The sequence below is a fragment of the Fonsecaea pedrosoi genome (assembly GCF_000835455.1).
Source record: "Fonsecaea pedrosoi CBS 271.37 unplaced genomic scaffold supercont1.1, whole genome shotgun sequence".
Classification (NCBI taxonomy): domain Eukaryota; kingdom Fungi; phylum Ascomycota; class Eurotiomycetes; order Chaetothyriales; family Herpotrichiellaceae; genus Fonsecaea; species Fonsecaea pedrosoi.
In genome coordinates, this window is record NW_013550615.1 from 1,236,605 (window position 1) to 1,252,933 (window position 16,329).

The window sequence follows — 16,329 nt, forward strand, 5'->3', positions numbered from 1 at the left end:
TCTATCGACTTTGGTCCTCTCGATTGACTTGTAGCATTGTCATCGAGAGGGTGTTGCCATCATGGCCAAACCAATATTCTGTGCCACGCACCCACGTGCATGCAGCACAGCCTTTGAACGTGTTCGCTCCAGCCTGGCCCTGTTCTGGGTAATTGATGTCAATGCTGACCATCTGGCAAGGTATTCATGACCAGGAAAGACTTGACCTGTGTCCATGAACCATTTGGCGACGCTTTTTATTATGGGTAAGTCGGTACAGGACAGGACGACGCGCCATTATATCTAATTCCGTCTCCAGTCCGGAGAGGATGAGCGTTCGCTATGAAAACGACGAAGATGCGAGAAATGCATCGGGGTATAGGGACTCGACCTACAAGACAATATTTGATCGACTAGAACACGAACGAGCCAAGGTGTGATATTGCCCTCGAGCCTATCCTCTCGTGTGGCTCTCGGCAGCCATTTCAAAGCTGGAGCTTACCTCTGAAATAGGGCAAACGCGTCTTTATCAAGGACATCCTTCATTATCTAGTTCCTCCCGACCAGCAGCCACCAAAATTGGCACCTTCGTTGCAGCCAGTCAAGCGCGGCATCGGAACCGAGAAGCCGAGCCATGGGATGAATGGGGTCAACGGTACCAATGGCGTGAACGGGGCCTATCATGTCAACAGCGTCAATGGTGTCAATGGAACCAACGGCGTGAATGGAACCTATCATGTCAATGGTAACGGCGTCAATGGCACCAATGGCATTCACAAGAAAGCACCGTTTCCATTCCCGACAGAAGGCGAGCCAGGTAATCCTACAGTTGTCCCAAAAGCCTTGCTCGACAAGTTCCATTTCACATTCCTCATCCGGGACCCCCATTCCAGCATCCCGTCTTATTATCGCTGCACCATCCCACCATTGGATGACATTACGGGATTCCACGAGTTCTATCCCAATGAGGCAGGGTATGATGAGCTTCGACGCTTTTTTGATTATGCCCGAGAGGCTGGGTTGATAAGAGACAGAAAAGATGGAGTCAAGAACGGGGTAGAGAATGGTCATGTTGCGAATGGCACTGCCAAAGTGCCTGAAGTGTGTGTGGTTGACGCGGACGATTTGTTGGATGATCCGGAGGGTATTCTCCAAGCTTACTGTCAGAGCGTGGGGCTTGATTTCCACCCTGACATGCTGAATTGGGACAATGAAGAGGATCAGAAGCGTGCAAAGGCTGCATTCGAGAAATGGAAGGGGTTTCATGAGGATGCGATCGACTCGACAGACCTCAAGCCGAGAACTCACGTGAGTGACATGTTATCCATTTCACCAATGTGGCAGAACTGACTGTGGACAGAAGAAAGCACCAAAAACCGAAGAACAGTGGGATGCCGAATGGAAGGAGAAATATGGAGAGAAGGCCGCCAGGGTGATCCGGAAGACTGTCGACGACAATATGGCCGATTACTTGTATCTGAAACAGTTTGCCTTGAAGCCATGATGCAGGACATCGTCGGATATCCGATCAGCGCGGTTGGTGCTGTTCTAATGAGCCCCAGAATGCCTCTGATTCTTTCTCATGTGTTTACGATTAGCCAATCCACAGACTGAATAATTTCATTGCTTGAGCACTTAAAGAGACTAGCTACTAGCCGAGTAATTCCTCGTCAGGCTGCAGACAACGACGTCAGTGGTATCCCCAGATGCACTACCGAGGAGTAAGTGACAAACCAGCAACCGGCTCAACATTTACCGATTAGGATACAGTGAAGATGTCTTGTCGAAAGAGGTAGTGGTCAGTCAATACGCAGCTAGCCGGCCTTGCGGGTTCGCTTGAGGGGTAAAAGTATGTAGAGTGGATAGGTATGTATACCAGAACAATCACCTGAAGGACAGGAGGCATCAAGGAGGAGCCCATACGGTACCAGTGGTTCTTGCTACCCGTTCTGTCCATATCTCTTTTGAAATTCATGTTTACCTTTATGCTGAGGACTGACCTCTTTTTCCGTAGGTCTTTCTTTACATAGTCTGCCATTGTCTCAACCTTTTCACAGTATACCTCCTCTTGCAGTCGCAGTCTCTGACCGCTTTCGTGTCGTGTGTGCATTGTTCATGTTGGTGAGACACCTGAAGTCAATTCGACGGTGGTGGTCTGATGAATGGTCGGATCGGGAGGGAACGTGAGGTGACCATGGCGAGAGGTTGCTGGAAGTCACCGGGAGGTACGAGAGAACTTTGTTCCTGAGGGCGGGCGCCAGGGTTGGTGCGCAGGAATCTCGGTGAACCTCCCCGCAGGTGCCAAGCGGTGCCAGGGTATTCTGGAAGATGCCAGCCAGCCAACCTATGTCATAGCCACCAACACGTCTCGCTCCACTTTGGGCACAGTTCCCGGGTACAAGAATCACTTTATTAACATGCTTCTCACTCCATTTTGTGACTGTTTAGACTTCTCTCAAACTTCCTACACGAGATAATACATAATCCTAACTACACATACACATCATTGAACCATGGCGGGTGTGCCTCAGTTCACTGATCGTGCCGCAAAGGCACTCGGCGATGCCGCAAACCTCGCTGAACAATATGCACATTCACAGATTCTACCACTCCACCTGGCAGTTTCTCTGTTTGACCCTCCTCCGGACGAATCAAAGGACCAACAGACGACAGTCAATGCCTCACAGTCGCACGCTTCGGCTCCACTCTTCAGACAAGTGGTCGAAAGAGCACATGGCGATGTCCAATTACTCGACAGAGCACTCAAGAAAGCCCTGGTGCGGCTTCCGAGTCAAGATCCTCCGCCCGAACATGTCACCATGTCGCCGTCCCTCTCGAAAGTGATCAGATCCGCCCAGGAACTGCAAAAGACGCAAAAAGATACCTATGTGGCCATTGACCACTTGATCACAGCCCTAGCGCAAGATCCGAAGATTCAAGAAGCCCTGCGGGAGGCAAACGTTCCCAACACCAAACTCATCGACTCGGCCATTCAACAAATACGTGGCACGAAGCGGGTCGACTCAAAACAAGCCGATTCAGAGGAGGAGAACGAAAACCTCAAGAAATTCACCATTGACATGACACAACTTGCAAGAGAAGGCAAACTCGATCCCGTGATTGGACGAGAGGAAGAGATCCGCAGAGTGATTCGAATTCTGTCCAGAAGAACGAAGAACAACCCCGTCCTCATTGGTGAGCCTGGTGTCGGCAAGACCACCGTCATTGAAGGCCTGGCACAGCGGATTATCAATGCCGATGTGCCTGCCAATCTTGCCGCCTGCAAGCTTCTCTCGCTGGACGTGGGATCTCTTGTTGCTGGCAGCAAGTACCGTGGTGAATTCGAGGAGAGAATGAAGGGTGTCCTCAAAGAGATCGAGGCTTCTAACGAGATGATCGTTCTCTTTGTGGATGAAATCCATCTTCTTATGGGCGCTGGTGCCAGTGGCGAGGGTGGAATGGACGCCGCGAATCTGCTCAAACCCATGCTAGCCCGTGGTCAGCTTCACTGTATCGGTGCCACCACTCTCGCAGAGTACCGCAAATACATTGAAAAAGATGCTGCCTTCGAACGAAGATTCCAACAGGTTTTGGTTAAGGAACCTACCGTGCAAGAGACAATCTCCATTCTTCGTGGCTTGAAAGAGCGATACGAGGTCCACCACGGCGTGACCATTCTAGATGGCGCCATTGTCGCGGCCGCTACTCTTGCCGCTCGGTACATTACATCGAGGCGTCTACCCGATTCGGCCGTTGATCTTATCGACGAAGCAGCAGCAGACGTCCGTGTCATTAGAGAATCTCAACCCGAAGTTCTCGATAACCTTGAACGACGACTCCGGCAACTCGAGATCGAGATTCACGCCCTGCAACGTGAGACAGATCCATCGTCGGTTCAGCGTTTGGAAGAGGCCAAGCTTGAAGCCGCAAACGTCAAGGAAGAGCTGGAACCGTTGAAGGAGCACTACGAACGTGAGAAGGCTCGCTCCCGAGAAATCCAGGAGGCCAAGATCAAATTGGAACAGCTCAAGAACAAGAGAGACGAAGCAGAGCGTTCCAACGACCTCCAGACTGCTTCAGACTTGACATACTACGCCATCCCCGATGTGGCTGCCAAGATCCGCGCCCTCGAGAACGCCAGAGCTCAGGCGGATGCGGAGCAGCATGCCAGACTGGGTGCGATGGGTGAGGTTTCACCTACGGACGCAGTTGGACCCGAACAAATCAACGCCATCGTCGCCAAGATGACCGGTATCCCCATCACGAGGCTGCGTGCTTCCGAGAAGGAGAAGATTCTCCACATGGAACAGCATCTGCAGCGCATTGTGGTTGGCCAAAGAGAGGCTGTCCAGTCCGTCTCAAATGCAATCCGACTCCAACGTTCTGGCCTGGGCAACCCCAACCAGCCACCAAGCTTTTTGTTCTGCGGTCCTTCAGGTACTGGTAAGACGCTGTTGACCAAAGCGCTTGCCGAGTTCTTGTTCGACGATCCGAAGGCCATGATCAGATTTGACATGTCAGAATATCAGGAACGACATTCACTGTCGAGAATGATTGGTGCACCTCCGGGATATGTTGGACACGACGCTGGTGGACAGCTCACCGAGGCGTTGCGACGTCGGCCTTTCTCGATCTTGTTGTTCGATGAGGTGGAGAAAGCTGCCAAAGAGGTGCTCACCGTGCTGCTCCAGCTCATGGACGACGGCAGAATCACTGATGGCCAAGGCCGTGTTGTTGACGCTAAGAACTGCATCGTCGTCATGACGAGCAATCTCGGTGCCGAATATCTGTCTCGCAACACTGCACCAGATGGGAAGATCGATCCAACCACCAAGGAATTGGTGATGAACGCTCTGCGGAATTACTTCCTGCCAGAATTCTTGAACAGAATCAGCTCAATAGTCATCTTCAACCGTCTCACAAGGAGAGAAATCCGCAAGATTGTCGATCTGAGACTAAGCGAGATCCAAAAGAGACTCGAAAGCAACGACAAGAAGATCACCATCAACGCAAGCGAAGAGGTCAAAGACTACCTCGGCGCTGCTGGATACTCACCTGCGTATGGCGCCCGTCCTCTGCAGAGGTTGATCGAGAAGGAGATTCTCAATCGCCTGGCTGTGTTGATCTTGAGAGGCGCCATCAAGGATGGAGAGACGGCCAATGTCGTCTTGGAGGATGGACGCGTCGTGGTATTGCCCAACCACACCGACAGTGAGATGGAAGAGGATGAAGATATGCTTGATGACGAGGATGCCATGTTGGAGCTGGAGGATGGAGCCAATGGAAACATGGACCTTTACGAGTAAAATGGTCAAGGCTCGCGCACAGCAAGGCTAGGCGTTGAAGGAGAAATGAGTGATGACTTTGCATAAAAAGCGAACGGCGTTCGGTTGGGAATACTTCATGGGCACTTTATGTAGCATGAGTCATGATACATTTAGACCTGTAGTAGACATACACGGTCTTAATAAAATCATCATACAATCACTTTGCAGTTTCAATCCGTAGTACCTAGTATCTTTTCCATTGAATTGTCTCGTGTGCACTGTTGGTGGAAGTGCCTTGACGCGTGCAAGACGCGCTAGCCTATGATGTCATTTTCTGAGCGCGTCGAATATTTGTAACAGGCATCACGTTGTCCACGGACAGCCACGCTCACGCAACAGACAGAAACGACCCTTTCAGACTCTCACATTCGGCCAACGCATACGCACAGAGAAACAGAGAGAGAACAAACTTGCACCCAGTTCCCACACCAAACGATTACAAGTCACTTGCCCTTTGAAAATCCACAATACTCCTCTTTCCACCCTCTGAAGCCGCAGGGACCGGGCTAAAATGGCGCCCTCGACAACGATCAGAAAACCGAAGAATGCATTCTCCCCGCCCCGGCCGGGGAAGTCAAAGGTTACAAAATCGACGAAAGAGAAGGGTGCGGCGACCACAAAGAGCGCAGCAGCCAGACGCAGTCTGGGGGCAACGGGGAACTCGAAAGTACGTAGACAGCACCAACAACGGAACCAGAGAGCCGGACAGAAGGCGAAACCGCAGAAAACGAAACGGAGAGGTGCGGCGGGGACGATGAGAGCAATACTGGGAGAGTCGGACGCAGACTCGGATTCTAGTCCGGAAGAAGAAGACAACGACGGAGATGGTGCTGGGTCGGACGAGAATGTGGACACTGGGGTCGAGGAGGATGAGAGCCTTGGCCATGAAGATGATGATGACAATGACGACGACACCAACGTACAAGGCGAAGAGGACGGGGAAGAAGAAGAGGAGGAGGAGGAGGAAGAAGCCTCCCTGTCCCACGACCGCGATCTCAACCTATCATCCCCAGAACCCGACTTCATCCTCGCCGAGGTCACCACAGGAGGGACAGGTGGAAACCCAACATCCTCGACGAGTCCGTCAATACCCCTCCCGCTCATCCACCGGATCATGCACGCCCACTTCCTAAAGCCCGATCGCACCTCCCTGTCCGCAGACGCGAGGCATCTCATTGGGAAGTACGCCGACATCTTCGTCAAGGAGGCCATCAGGCGGTGCGTGGACGACAAGCGGGAGCGTGCCGCCGCCCGGGGGAGTGGCGACAACGGCTTGGTGGGAGACACGGGCTGGCTGGAAGTCGAGGACCTCGAGAGGATCGGGGTGCAGCTGTGTTTGGATTTCTGAACGCTAACACATACATCGTACCGAGTTCATACATACCTTCCTCTATGGCAGGGGAATGGGAATCAAATAAAAGCCTAATGACGACACCTATATAACGACAACGAGAGGAAATTGAAACGGAACGGAGCACTCTGTCTTTTCTGGTGTTGGTTCTGAAAAAAGAACAGCAAAGGCATACATACATGTAGTGCCTCGTATGTAAATACCCTCCAACTCTTACCACCGTAGAGGACACCCTTACTTGACGAGGCCTGTCGGCGACATTGTCTTTGTCTGCTGTCTGAGTGTTTGTCAAACGTGTTGTTGAGATCTTTCCCCCAAGCAGGGAGTATATTCCTTTTATCTTCCGGTCTGTACCTCGGAGGCACAGAAAATGTCCAGGGATCTCTAAGGTGTCCAAGGTAAATAGGTAAATAGGCAAATAGGTAAATAGTTGTTACACACGTCGCATGCAGCTTACATATTGTACATCTATATGCAGAGGCTAGCTTTGGTATCAAATGGTGGTAAAAATCCGGATCAATAATGAAAAAAAGTCTTTGCACAAAAAAAGTCGTCCTTTAGGTGCTGGGGCAACTGGGGCCTCCCAACTTTCCAAGTTCGTCCGTCCTCCTTGCTGAGTCTCTTGAAAAAATAATAACCTCCCCTCTCCCCTTCCTTTCCTAAAAATTTGTGGCTGCCAGTTTCTATATAATTGAACTCGACTCGACCTCGGGACCTTGCCGGGGGAATTCTGAGGACAATAATGGCTTCGTCGGAACCTCCTCTCACAAACAACGCCGGGATGTGCGGCGGGCTTCTGAAAGTCGATTCTCTCTCCCTTCTTTCATATTTTTTTTTGCGCCGTACTCTTGAGAGCTTTTGTTTTGCTCGTGTGGATGAGCGGGGATATTGGGCCCCGTGTCAATCCAAGAAAGAAAAGGTAAATTACCACAACGCCAACAGGGCGCCGAGAGCGATACCGACCACACCTGTCGATGACTGAGGCACGAAACCTGGAACAGCGGCACCGGTGAATACAGCGGGAGCCACGACTGCGCTCGATGAAGGTGGCGGCGCAATGGTCTGCGCTGGTGGTGCGACAGGCGAGCTTTCCGGAGGTGGCGCACCAAAAGCAAACGACGATTCAGCCGGAGGGGGAGAAGCAGGGGGAGCAGCCGGGGGTGGTGGTGGGGAGCCAGCTGGAGGCGCGGGAGGCGCAGTAACGTTAACGAGTGGTAGCTTGGCCGCGTTGGCAATGTAGGCGTCAATAGTATTGGGCGAGGAGTCGTTCTGGTTGATGACCATGGCCATACCCTTCGCGCAGTGGTTGGTCTGGCCGCAGTAGATCCAGATGGGCTTGGTGTCGTTGACCAGGACATTGTAGACTGGAGTGAATGGCTCCGAACCGGTGACGGGGACAAATCCAGATTTCAGCCCAGGACGAGTAGCGGAGGTGAGATTGGAGGCGATCGGTTTGCAAGGTTCAGCAAACGATGACTCTGTCACTGTGTGATTCTGCGCAAACAATTAGACTCGAGACAGGCCAAGTTGGTGCAGAAGACAAACCTTTGGGTGGAACTGGAACTGGACCACAGACCCGACTGGTGCCGTGACCTTGTCGGGGAAATATTTCAAAGATCCGTTTGCGTCTGAGACAGAGACAACCTGGACGATCAATTGGCCTGGTTGAGTCGCCATTGGTGGTGCAGCGCCGGTCTGAATGGGCTGACAACCCGATGGGCAGGATGCTGCGGCGAATGCTGGAGGTCCTTGCTTGTCGCCGCCACTGCCCCAGCTGCTCCAACCGCCGCCGCTGCCTGAATCACCGCCACCACCGTAGCTGCCGCCACCGTAACTACCGCCGCCATAGCTCTGCGCGAGGGCAGATGCCGCGAAAAATGTCGAGATGAGAGTCTTGAGAGACATGTCTGCTGGGATCTTGCAAGGGGAAAGTGACTTTGGAATAATACTTGAGACTGGAGATGGACAGTTGAGATAGGTGCGAGACAACGAGCGACCGGCGCAAGAACAGAAAACTGCAGTGCGTCAAGCAGCAGAAAGGAATGAACAGGACCGGTACTGTGGAAGTACACAAAGACCACTTTTGGTATGAAATAAAGATGGAATGGAGAGAGGAAACAAACACATTTCGAAACAGCAACACAGGAGACATATGTAGGCCAGCGACAAAACGAGGAGGCTGTGCAAAGCACGGAACAGGAGAGAGTCCGGATCTTGGAATTGAGATTATGGATCTCGATAGGCCAGGGTTATGGGACTCCCAGAGTCTCGTCACCTGGTCGTTTTTGCCCCTGGAGGAGGTTCCAAGGCATTGTGGACGAGTCGTCACATATCCGTCTCAGGTGGACGGAGGATATCTGAGACGGGACAGGCGAGAAAAATCCTTGCGGAGAGAGCGCAAAGAAGTAAGGAGGGTGGGCGCCAAAATGTCGATAGCTAGGAATAGAGTCACAGCGGAGGCGCGCGACAGGAGGAGTCGAGTGTCGCAGAGTAGGAGGAGAGAGGGCCATCCGAAGCGCTGGGTGGTTTTGAATCGTGTTTGGGGCAGGAGAAGGAGTGCGATTCTGAGGCACAAGACGTTTCTGACTGGCGGAGCGGGCCTTTCTATTTGTAGAATAGCGTGATATCTCTTCTTGGCACCTGGAGGACTCAGCGTCTCCCCTTTCCATCGCCATTCATCTCCCTTCTATCTCGTTTACCGGCCATCCTACTCGCTTCACGTGGATCTTGCAGCCCTAGGACCTCGATCTGGACCTGAATTCGACTCCCAAAAAGCTTGTCTCCGGCTCTACCCTTGTTCTATTCTCCGGGGTTGCAGCCTCGGGATCCAGCCTTCCGAGTTTCACAGAGACAAATAATCAGATCCTGCACCGCTCAGCCACTTTCAGAGTCATTGCTAGGACCTTGCTATAAGTCGGCATGTCCCTTACCGAGAGTGACCTTGATGCTCCGTGTGATGAAGACGCTTAACTGGGCGAGTCTCTTACTCAATGCGGACAGACGAGCTCGTCCTAGGCATGGGCGATAACTTGGTGCTCCGCTACACGAAGTCTTGAACTTCGGTTTGATTAGCTGTTCGCTAGTCCGTTACACTCTGCTACCTTGTCTTCTCAGCAGTCCTTTCTGGATCGCCTCCCTGGTTGAAGCGTACAATGAATTCAGTCCGTCAAGTGTCGCAAACCCAGACTTCCCACAAGTACTTTTCCCCCTTCATAATCATACATTAATCTTCCAGCATTATCGATAGAAGTACTCCCACGATAACTCCGTGCCTCGGTACCATTGATTTTGAGCGCCTGGGTTGGGAATCTGAACTCGAATAATAACAACAACCGTACCTTGCCCTCCGGCCCTTGCGCCTTGAATTTGGATGGCCTCACTCTGAACTATCATAGTCGTCCAACGAGCGAAGGCCTTCCACTGAGCATTCAGGTCATGGTGTACCCACTAGGTGGTGGTGTAGGGGCGATGAAATCCCACTGTCCGGGAGGCAGATTGCTGCGGTTGGTGGGTGTGCCACTGTAACTGGGACTCTGGGGTCGCGAGCCTTCTTGCTGCATGTTGGTCAAGGCGGGATCGACCTCTTCCTCAGTTTTCCTCTTCTTAGGTGGTCGGCCCCGAGGGCGAGGGGTGTTTGGGGGATCAAGGACGTATTCTTCTTTCAGCTGCATCGAGACACTTGGGTCGTATCCACGTTCACGCGCAAGTCGTCGCAGGCCAGCCATCACTTTCGGGTCCATTCCAGTGATTTCCTGGATGCGATCGTATGCAATGCTCGCTTCCGCCAGCGCCAATGCCTGAATGCGCACAGCGGTAGTGTGATCGCCCATTTTGAGGACCTTTGGAGCCTTTGCCTCGGTGGTTCTTTGCGCCCAGTCAGAGCTTCTAAAAAATGCTTGAGGATCGGCGGCTTGACGAGTAATACTGTTCTCGATGCCTTGTTCTTTCATCGCGTCAAGGTAGTTTCGGCAGCTGAGAAGGTGGACGCGCTGTCGGGAGGTATGCTGGGCCATTTCTCTGCTGCAGTATTTGCATCGCACCTGCGCCAGCTTCTGGGTGGACATTAGTGAGAGGTGTTAGGGCAGAACATGATTATGATGATGATGCGCCGCCAGGCCATACCTGAGTGCCCTCTGGATCTTGAGGAATAATATCCCATGCTGAATGAGTTTCGGTATCACCTGGTTTGTTTTTGTACCCTCCTGACTAAAGGGAGCTGATTAGCATGCGTCGATGAAAGGTGAAAGTCAAGCAGCAACTTACGCCTGGACCACCCATGGTGAACTTGGGCCAGAAGTGTCGAGGTTCGAGAATGACACTGGGCGTGATCGTCTCAGCTGCGTAATTTTGGAGGTCTGACTGGTGATAAAGAGATGGACGGGGCTGATGTGCGGGAGATGAGGTGGGTGGGTGCGAAAGTGGTTGTCAAGTGAGCGCGAAGAGAAATGTCATTTCAGTTGTCATTTGATGGCCGTAGTTTCCCGACTCGCCGACTGGCCCCGGGGTGCCGTGGGTGCCCGGAGTTGCAGCCCGTGAGCCCCAAGACCCAAAACATTGGGCGTGGCGCGTGTCATACAGTAAACACGACATCATCACCCTCTACCACAGTTAATACATTTTTCCCTTCCCCTCCTTTGAAGGCAGCGTCATGGCCGATTCTTCGCAAGGGGCGACGTCGCTCTTGACTGAGCATCTACAGTATACGCCTTTGGTAAAGTCACTTGCGATAACATAATAGCCATTTTCGAATGCTAACCAGCCGCAGTCACTGATTGACGACATAATCAACTCGGTCAACAACTTCGTTTACCAAGGAGTCGGCAGCCTGGAAACCGGACTCCTGTCGACGCATCCCGAGAAGTTGGGCTTCAAGGCCGTCAAGACTGTCAGCGATGATGGCGTGGAAGACTTGGAGTTCCCCGAGGCAAAGAAAGAGATCGAAGAAGGCCTCCACAAACTTGAGACACTGCTCAACTCGACAGTCGATAAGAATTTTGACAAGTTTGAGATATATGTGCTGAGGAATATCCTGTCTGTGCCTACAGAACTGGTCAACTGGGTCCAGTTGAGTCATTACGAGGTGGGCGAGTAACCGTGCAGAAGAGCGAGCGACTCGGGAATTCCAGCTAACGGTGCGCAGAACATATCATTCCCACCTCCGGCGAACGCGCCCACGGTTGATGATGTGCAGCTACTGCGGCGCAAGCTGGCCGCCTCGAGGACTGTCTCACATGCCCTCAAAGGAGAGTATAGGCGCAATGAGGCAATCCTGCAACAACTGAGAAGTTTGATCGGCGATTCCCCGGACTCCGCAAACAGCCTGTCGTTCCTCATAAACGGCGCATCTGGTCAGACTCTCAATGTAACCCAGCACCCTGACAATCGCCGTTTAACCACCAACACGAAATTCGCCGTTTCACAGCTCCTCGCCCTCAAGTCGTTGCTCGCCGAATTGCGACCCAAGCTGGCCTCGCTGAAAGATACAGACAAAAACATCTCGAGTGCCAAGGATGAACTCAAAGAGGAGCGCAGAGGTTATATCGAGCAGCGAACGCGATCACATCTTGAGCGCCATGGCGAAGCCTCGGGAGAAGATTCGACAGTATTGTCTGGCAAGCGGGTGGACCCGGAGGAAGTGCAAGCCCTGGAAAAGGTCGCTTCCATATTCGACGCGGTGTGAAGACCTGGCACTTGAATTACTCGTGAACTCGCCCCTACACGAGCAGCAGCCTCGATACGAGAGTATTGAGAACATCAGCTCCCGCGGAAGCAGAATGTGACAGGTCATATTGACCTAAAAGACCAAGAGGTCCGAGCGTGCATAAGGTTGCGCTGGTCAAAGTTGAGAAATTCTCCGATGTCCCGAATCCGGCGAAGAAGATACTGGTTTCGGAAGGAAGACTCAAGTTCATTCACCAGCATCTCAGTATGTTATGCATGAAGTGCAAGTCATGTGGGGAGAGGTGCGTCGGCACTCGACTTGTCATGGCACAGAGCAACGCCGAAACTGGTTGAGAGATGGAATGAGTTTAAGATTTTGGCGGGCCAGGAGGTACGAAGACCCATTTGGTGGCCCATGGTGTAACCGTTTCAAGCATGGCCGGTGGGGAGAGATGCGGAAGACGAAGTTTTACCTGGTGGAAGAGAAGGGTCTGGGTCATGGCAGAGTGGCATTGATGCGGAAGCGAGCAGAAGATAGAGGAATTAGTTTCCTCATCTATCTGCTTTTCAGCATGCCATGAAGTCGCGGATCGCAGGCTAGAACTGCCTTTGCCTGGGATGATGGTGGAAGGAGATGGGCCAATGATGGGACGGGATTTGCACAGGGATACAGTCCCAGATGCGAGCCAATGTGCGTGGAAGCCGGTTTCTCTCCTCGTACACCGGCAGCTGGAGCAGAAGAGCCGGCAACAAATGATGCTGGGCTTTTTGCCAGAGTGGCTGATGATTATCAGGATGGTGAGTTGTGTGCTGGCGAGTTGATCCAAGCAGAAGATCGGCAGATGAAGCCCGACTGGCCAGTCAGAAGCCACTGAACTACACAATGTGGGTCTTACTCGTTCGGGCCATACTATAAATATGATTAGCGCCCTACATGCGCCTGCTTACTGACCAATGGATGCTCTTAAAGGAGCCAAGCCATTAGCTAAGCGCTGGAGACCCACTGGTCGTTCAATCTCTCTTCGTCATTTCATTCTCCCAGATGCTCTCCATCCCCCCCTGCATCTTTGCTTGGACAGCGGCTGGCTGTCATCCTTCCTATTCCCACATCTCAGCGCATTGTTTGTTTCATTCATCGATCAAGCCTTCTAACCGCCGAACATGTATTGCTGGTGGTGATACTCGAAAGATGATTCGTCTGGAGCTGGCCGGCGAGGTCGGTCAGAAACAAGCACGATCTTTGAATAGATCAGGCACTACTGTAGGTGAAATGTATTTGGCCAGGTGAGTGTGCAAGAAGGAATCATACGGCTGGGATATAATAGTACAGAGCCTCGTCTATTTCTCGGTGCTCTCTTGTCTGGCACTTGTGTTCAAGTTCTGGTCTGTTTGGCGCTGGTTTCGCATTCCACCATCTTCCAAAGGTTCTGTCTTCTGTTGTTGATTGACTTGCTTTTTCTTTTGATTCTGTATATCATGGAGAATCACTCTACCACCTCCCAACCTACTTGGTCTTCAGAAACCGGGACTCGCTTCAACAGCCCACCGAGGCCCCATTCCAGCATGAACAAACTAGAACCACCACCTACTCCAGCGTACGACGCATCCGCTCTCTTGATCCAACCATCGCCACTCCTTACATCGTCCTTACATTCTCGTCACTCGGCATCTTCGGCCCAGGAATCTGCTTATCTACGCCAGGCAAAATGGCTCCAGTGGATTCGATGTACGCTGGCAATCTTGACCATTGCCACTGCCACAGCTGCTGTGGGCTGTGAGGGACATGTTTTGCACAGCTATAACCAAACACACATGGGTTCCAAGTGGCATCTACCACCGCTTTGGCCGACGAATGTGGATGTGAGGCCAACTTTGGCCGTTTTGATTGCAGCCACCCTCATCATCATCCTCAGTCTCAGTTATGTGGTTGTATCGCTCGTTCCAACGGTAAATATTTCCCTCTAGACGCTTCTCGATGACTTTATTCTAATCCGGGGAACAGCCTTACTCCCGTACGCTCATGTACAATTTTCTCTTCCTTGCGTCTTCTCTAGCAGGCATTGTCCTCGCCCTCTTCGCCATCCCTTTCAACAGTATTCTCACCAACTTCGCATCTCATCATCAACGTGACTCGATCCAATCATGGACATGCAAATTCTCCCACGGTGCCTCGCAATTCATGGCCGATGCCCACTCCCTACAAATTCCAGTGTACGTATCCCACGGGATCCCGATACCTGCGGGCTTCAAGAGGTTGTGCATGGAAAGTGAGGTGAGTCAGGGCCTGATCGCGGGGCTGCTGGTGCTAGAGGCGGCGAGTGTGGGCGTGGCGGTTGTGGGCGTGTTGTTGGAAAGAAGCATGGCGAAGAAGCGGATGCAGAGGTACGCTGAGAAAGGGGAGAAGCAGACGGTGTATTTTGATAAGAAATAGAGTGAGTCATCTCAGACCTTCACCGAAGCGAATATCCCGAGTCCGGGATTTGTGTGGCGGGCGCTGGGGACTTATGGTAAAATAGATTTGGGAGTGGCAGTGTCTGTTGAACAGCACGTTGCGGACCACGGCCACTGGATTGAAAGGATGCTTTGGAGTGACTCTATCAAATGTGTTACCGTGTGGAATTTTCTAGGGTTGGAACTACAATGTAAACGAGAGGTTTCTGTTCTTAGCCATGTTCGAGGCATATAATCAAGACAGCGATGATTATCAATGACCCTCCAGCCACCCTATTCTGTGGTCCATGTAGACAGACACCCAGATAAGAGGTACTGATTTGACGTCGACTGTGACACATATACTTGTACGAAGTATACCTCGGCCCTTTTTTTTTTAGAGGAGCTTCAATGTCTTTCTCTTCCTACAAACTCCACCCGTAAAGGTGTCCTTGCTTCTTCAATTTAATGCTAGACGAGGGATCAGCCCGCATATCATTTATTTGTTTTTACATTGCACATTGTACTCGTACGAACACATGCATTCCTGTTCCGAGATCCCTGCACCGAGCTGCACATCCCCTCCTGCCTCCTTGATTGACTGACAAGGTTTCACTGCGTCCTATCCTGTCGTTGTGCATTGATTGTTGTGCAGGCGAGACTGTTCTGCCAGGACTAGTCCTAGTACTATTAGTACTGCGAAGTAGCTACAGGACCTGTGAGCACCGAGTACATCATCCCTCGACCAATACCATATGTGATATTTGCATGGCAGATCTGCAATGTGCTGGCTGGTGCCGACACCAACGCCACCGTCTTTGGCAGCATCCGCGGATTGGATGTTGATGAGGTAGCCCGAGCTTGGGTTTCCTTGGTCCTTTTTCCATGCAAGTTGTCCAGTTGTCCTGCTCTGCTTTTGGTTGATGTGCCAGACTCTCGCTTAGGGCTTCGTCGGCTCAGAGGAGGCGTTTTACCTGAATCCCTGCAGCAATCATGGCTAAGAACTTGTTAATCAAGAAACTATTGCCCGCTCCTTGACTGGCCTGTATGTGCCCTGGGCCGTGATGTTGTCTACCCACGGCACGGTTCTCACCTCAGGCTTGCTTCCGACAGATATTGTTGCGGGTAGCTGCGACGATAATGGATGATCTGGAGCGTGTTTGGTCGGGATTCGCTTGACGGGTCTTATCGAAACGAGGTACATCTTTGGCGCTGTCGTCCTGCTTGCTTCGTGAGCTGGGTCTTGACTCTTGTGGAACGTGGATGCTAAGCTCGACAGACAACCACACTCGATCGACTCACGCTCGTTGGCGGCACTGTCATACGACAGAGGGAGCACTAAACCCCTGGCCAAGGAGGATGGAGTGGTTGACAAGACAATGTCCACGCAGCGATGCAGAGTCCAACACGAGAGATTCACTATCTGATCCAAGTCTGCCCTTGAAACTCAGAGGCGGCCTTTGGCTTTCGATCGTCTGAGGCCCCGTTGGCCCTGGGAGCCACCCATCTCCGAAGCAAAGGCGATGCACAGATCAGGAACTATGTGGAAGAGACTTCATATCGACCTTCTCAGCGAGTGAA

At 52.0% G+C, this 16,329-nt stretch overlaps 7 protein-coding genes across 7 annotated transcripts; 5 read left to right on the forward strand and 2 right to left on the reverse strand.

The window, feature by feature from the left end:
* Positions 1-61: 61 nt before the first annotated feature.
* On the forward strand, positions 62-1,483 carry Z517_00434 (uncharacterized protein; the record flags this gene model as incomplete). The annotated part of the gene is made up of 6 exons (XM_013433400.1): positions 62-148; positions 181-245; positions 299-413; positions 493-679; positions 764-1,287; positions 1,340-1,483. 6 exons carry the CDS (start codon positions 62-64, stop codon positions 1,481-1,483), a joined length of 1,122 nt encoding a protein of 373 aa, XP_013288854.1.
* A 1,009-nt stretch (positions 1,484-2,492) lies between these two features.
* On the forward strand, positions 2,493-5,285 carry Z517_00435 (hsp98-like protein; the record flags this gene model as incomplete). Its single annotated transcript, XM_013433401.1, has 1 exon — positions 2,493-5,285. One exon carries the CDS (start codon positions 2,493-2,495, stop codon positions 5,283-5,285), a length of 2,793 nt encoding a protein of 930 aa, XP_013288855.1.
* A 532-nt stretch (positions 5,286-5,817) lies between these two features.
* Z517_00436 (uncharacterized protein) lies at positions 5,818-6,654 on the forward strand (the record flags this gene model as incomplete). Its single annotated transcript, XM_013433402.1, has 1 exon — positions 5,818-6,654. The coding sequence occupies one exon, from the start codon at positions 5,818-5,820 to the stop codon at positions 6,652-6,654; it is 837 nt and encodes a 278-aa protein (XP_013288856.1).
* A 927-nt stretch (positions 6,655-7,581) lies between these two features.
* Z517_00437 (uncharacterized protein) lies at positions 7,582-8,562 on the reverse strand (the record flags this gene model as incomplete). Its single annotated transcript, XM_013433403.1, has 2 exons — positions 7,582-8,151; positions 8,203-8,562. The coding sequence occupies 2 exons, from the start codon at positions 8,560-8,562 to the stop codon at positions 7,582-7,584; spliced, it is 930 nt and encodes a 309-aa protein (XP_013288857.1).
* A 1,523-nt stretch (positions 8,563-10,085) lies between these two features.
* Positions 10,086-10,935, reverse strand: Z517_00438 (uncharacterized protein; the record flags this gene model as incomplete). Its single annotated transcript, XM_013433404.1, has 3 exons — positions 10,086-10,709; positions 10,780-10,863; positions 10,921-10,935. The coding sequence occupies 3 exons, from the start codon at positions 10,933-10,935 to the stop codon at positions 10,086-10,088; spliced, it is 723 nt and encodes a 240-aa protein (XP_013288858.1).
* A 370-nt stretch (positions 10,936-11,305) lies between these two features.
* Positions 11,306-12,337, forward strand: Z517_00439 (uncharacterized protein; the record flags this gene model as incomplete). Its single annotated transcript, XM_013433405.1, has 3 exons — positions 11,306-11,368; positions 11,423-11,737; positions 11,798-12,337. The coding sequence occupies 3 exons, from the start codon at positions 11,306-11,308 to the stop codon at positions 12,335-12,337; spliced, it is 918 nt and encodes a 305-aa protein (XP_013288859.1).
* Positions 12,338-13,881: 1,544 nt separating this feature from the next.
* Positions 13,882-14,749, forward strand: Z517_00440 (uncharacterized protein; the record flags this gene model as incomplete). Its single annotated transcript, XM_013433406.1, has 2 exons — positions 13,882-14,265; positions 14,321-14,749. The coding sequence occupies 2 exons, from the start codon at positions 13,882-13,884 to the stop codon at positions 14,747-14,749; spliced, it is 813 nt and encodes a 270-aa protein (XP_013288860.1).
* Positions 14,750-16,329: the final 1,580 nt, after the last annotated feature.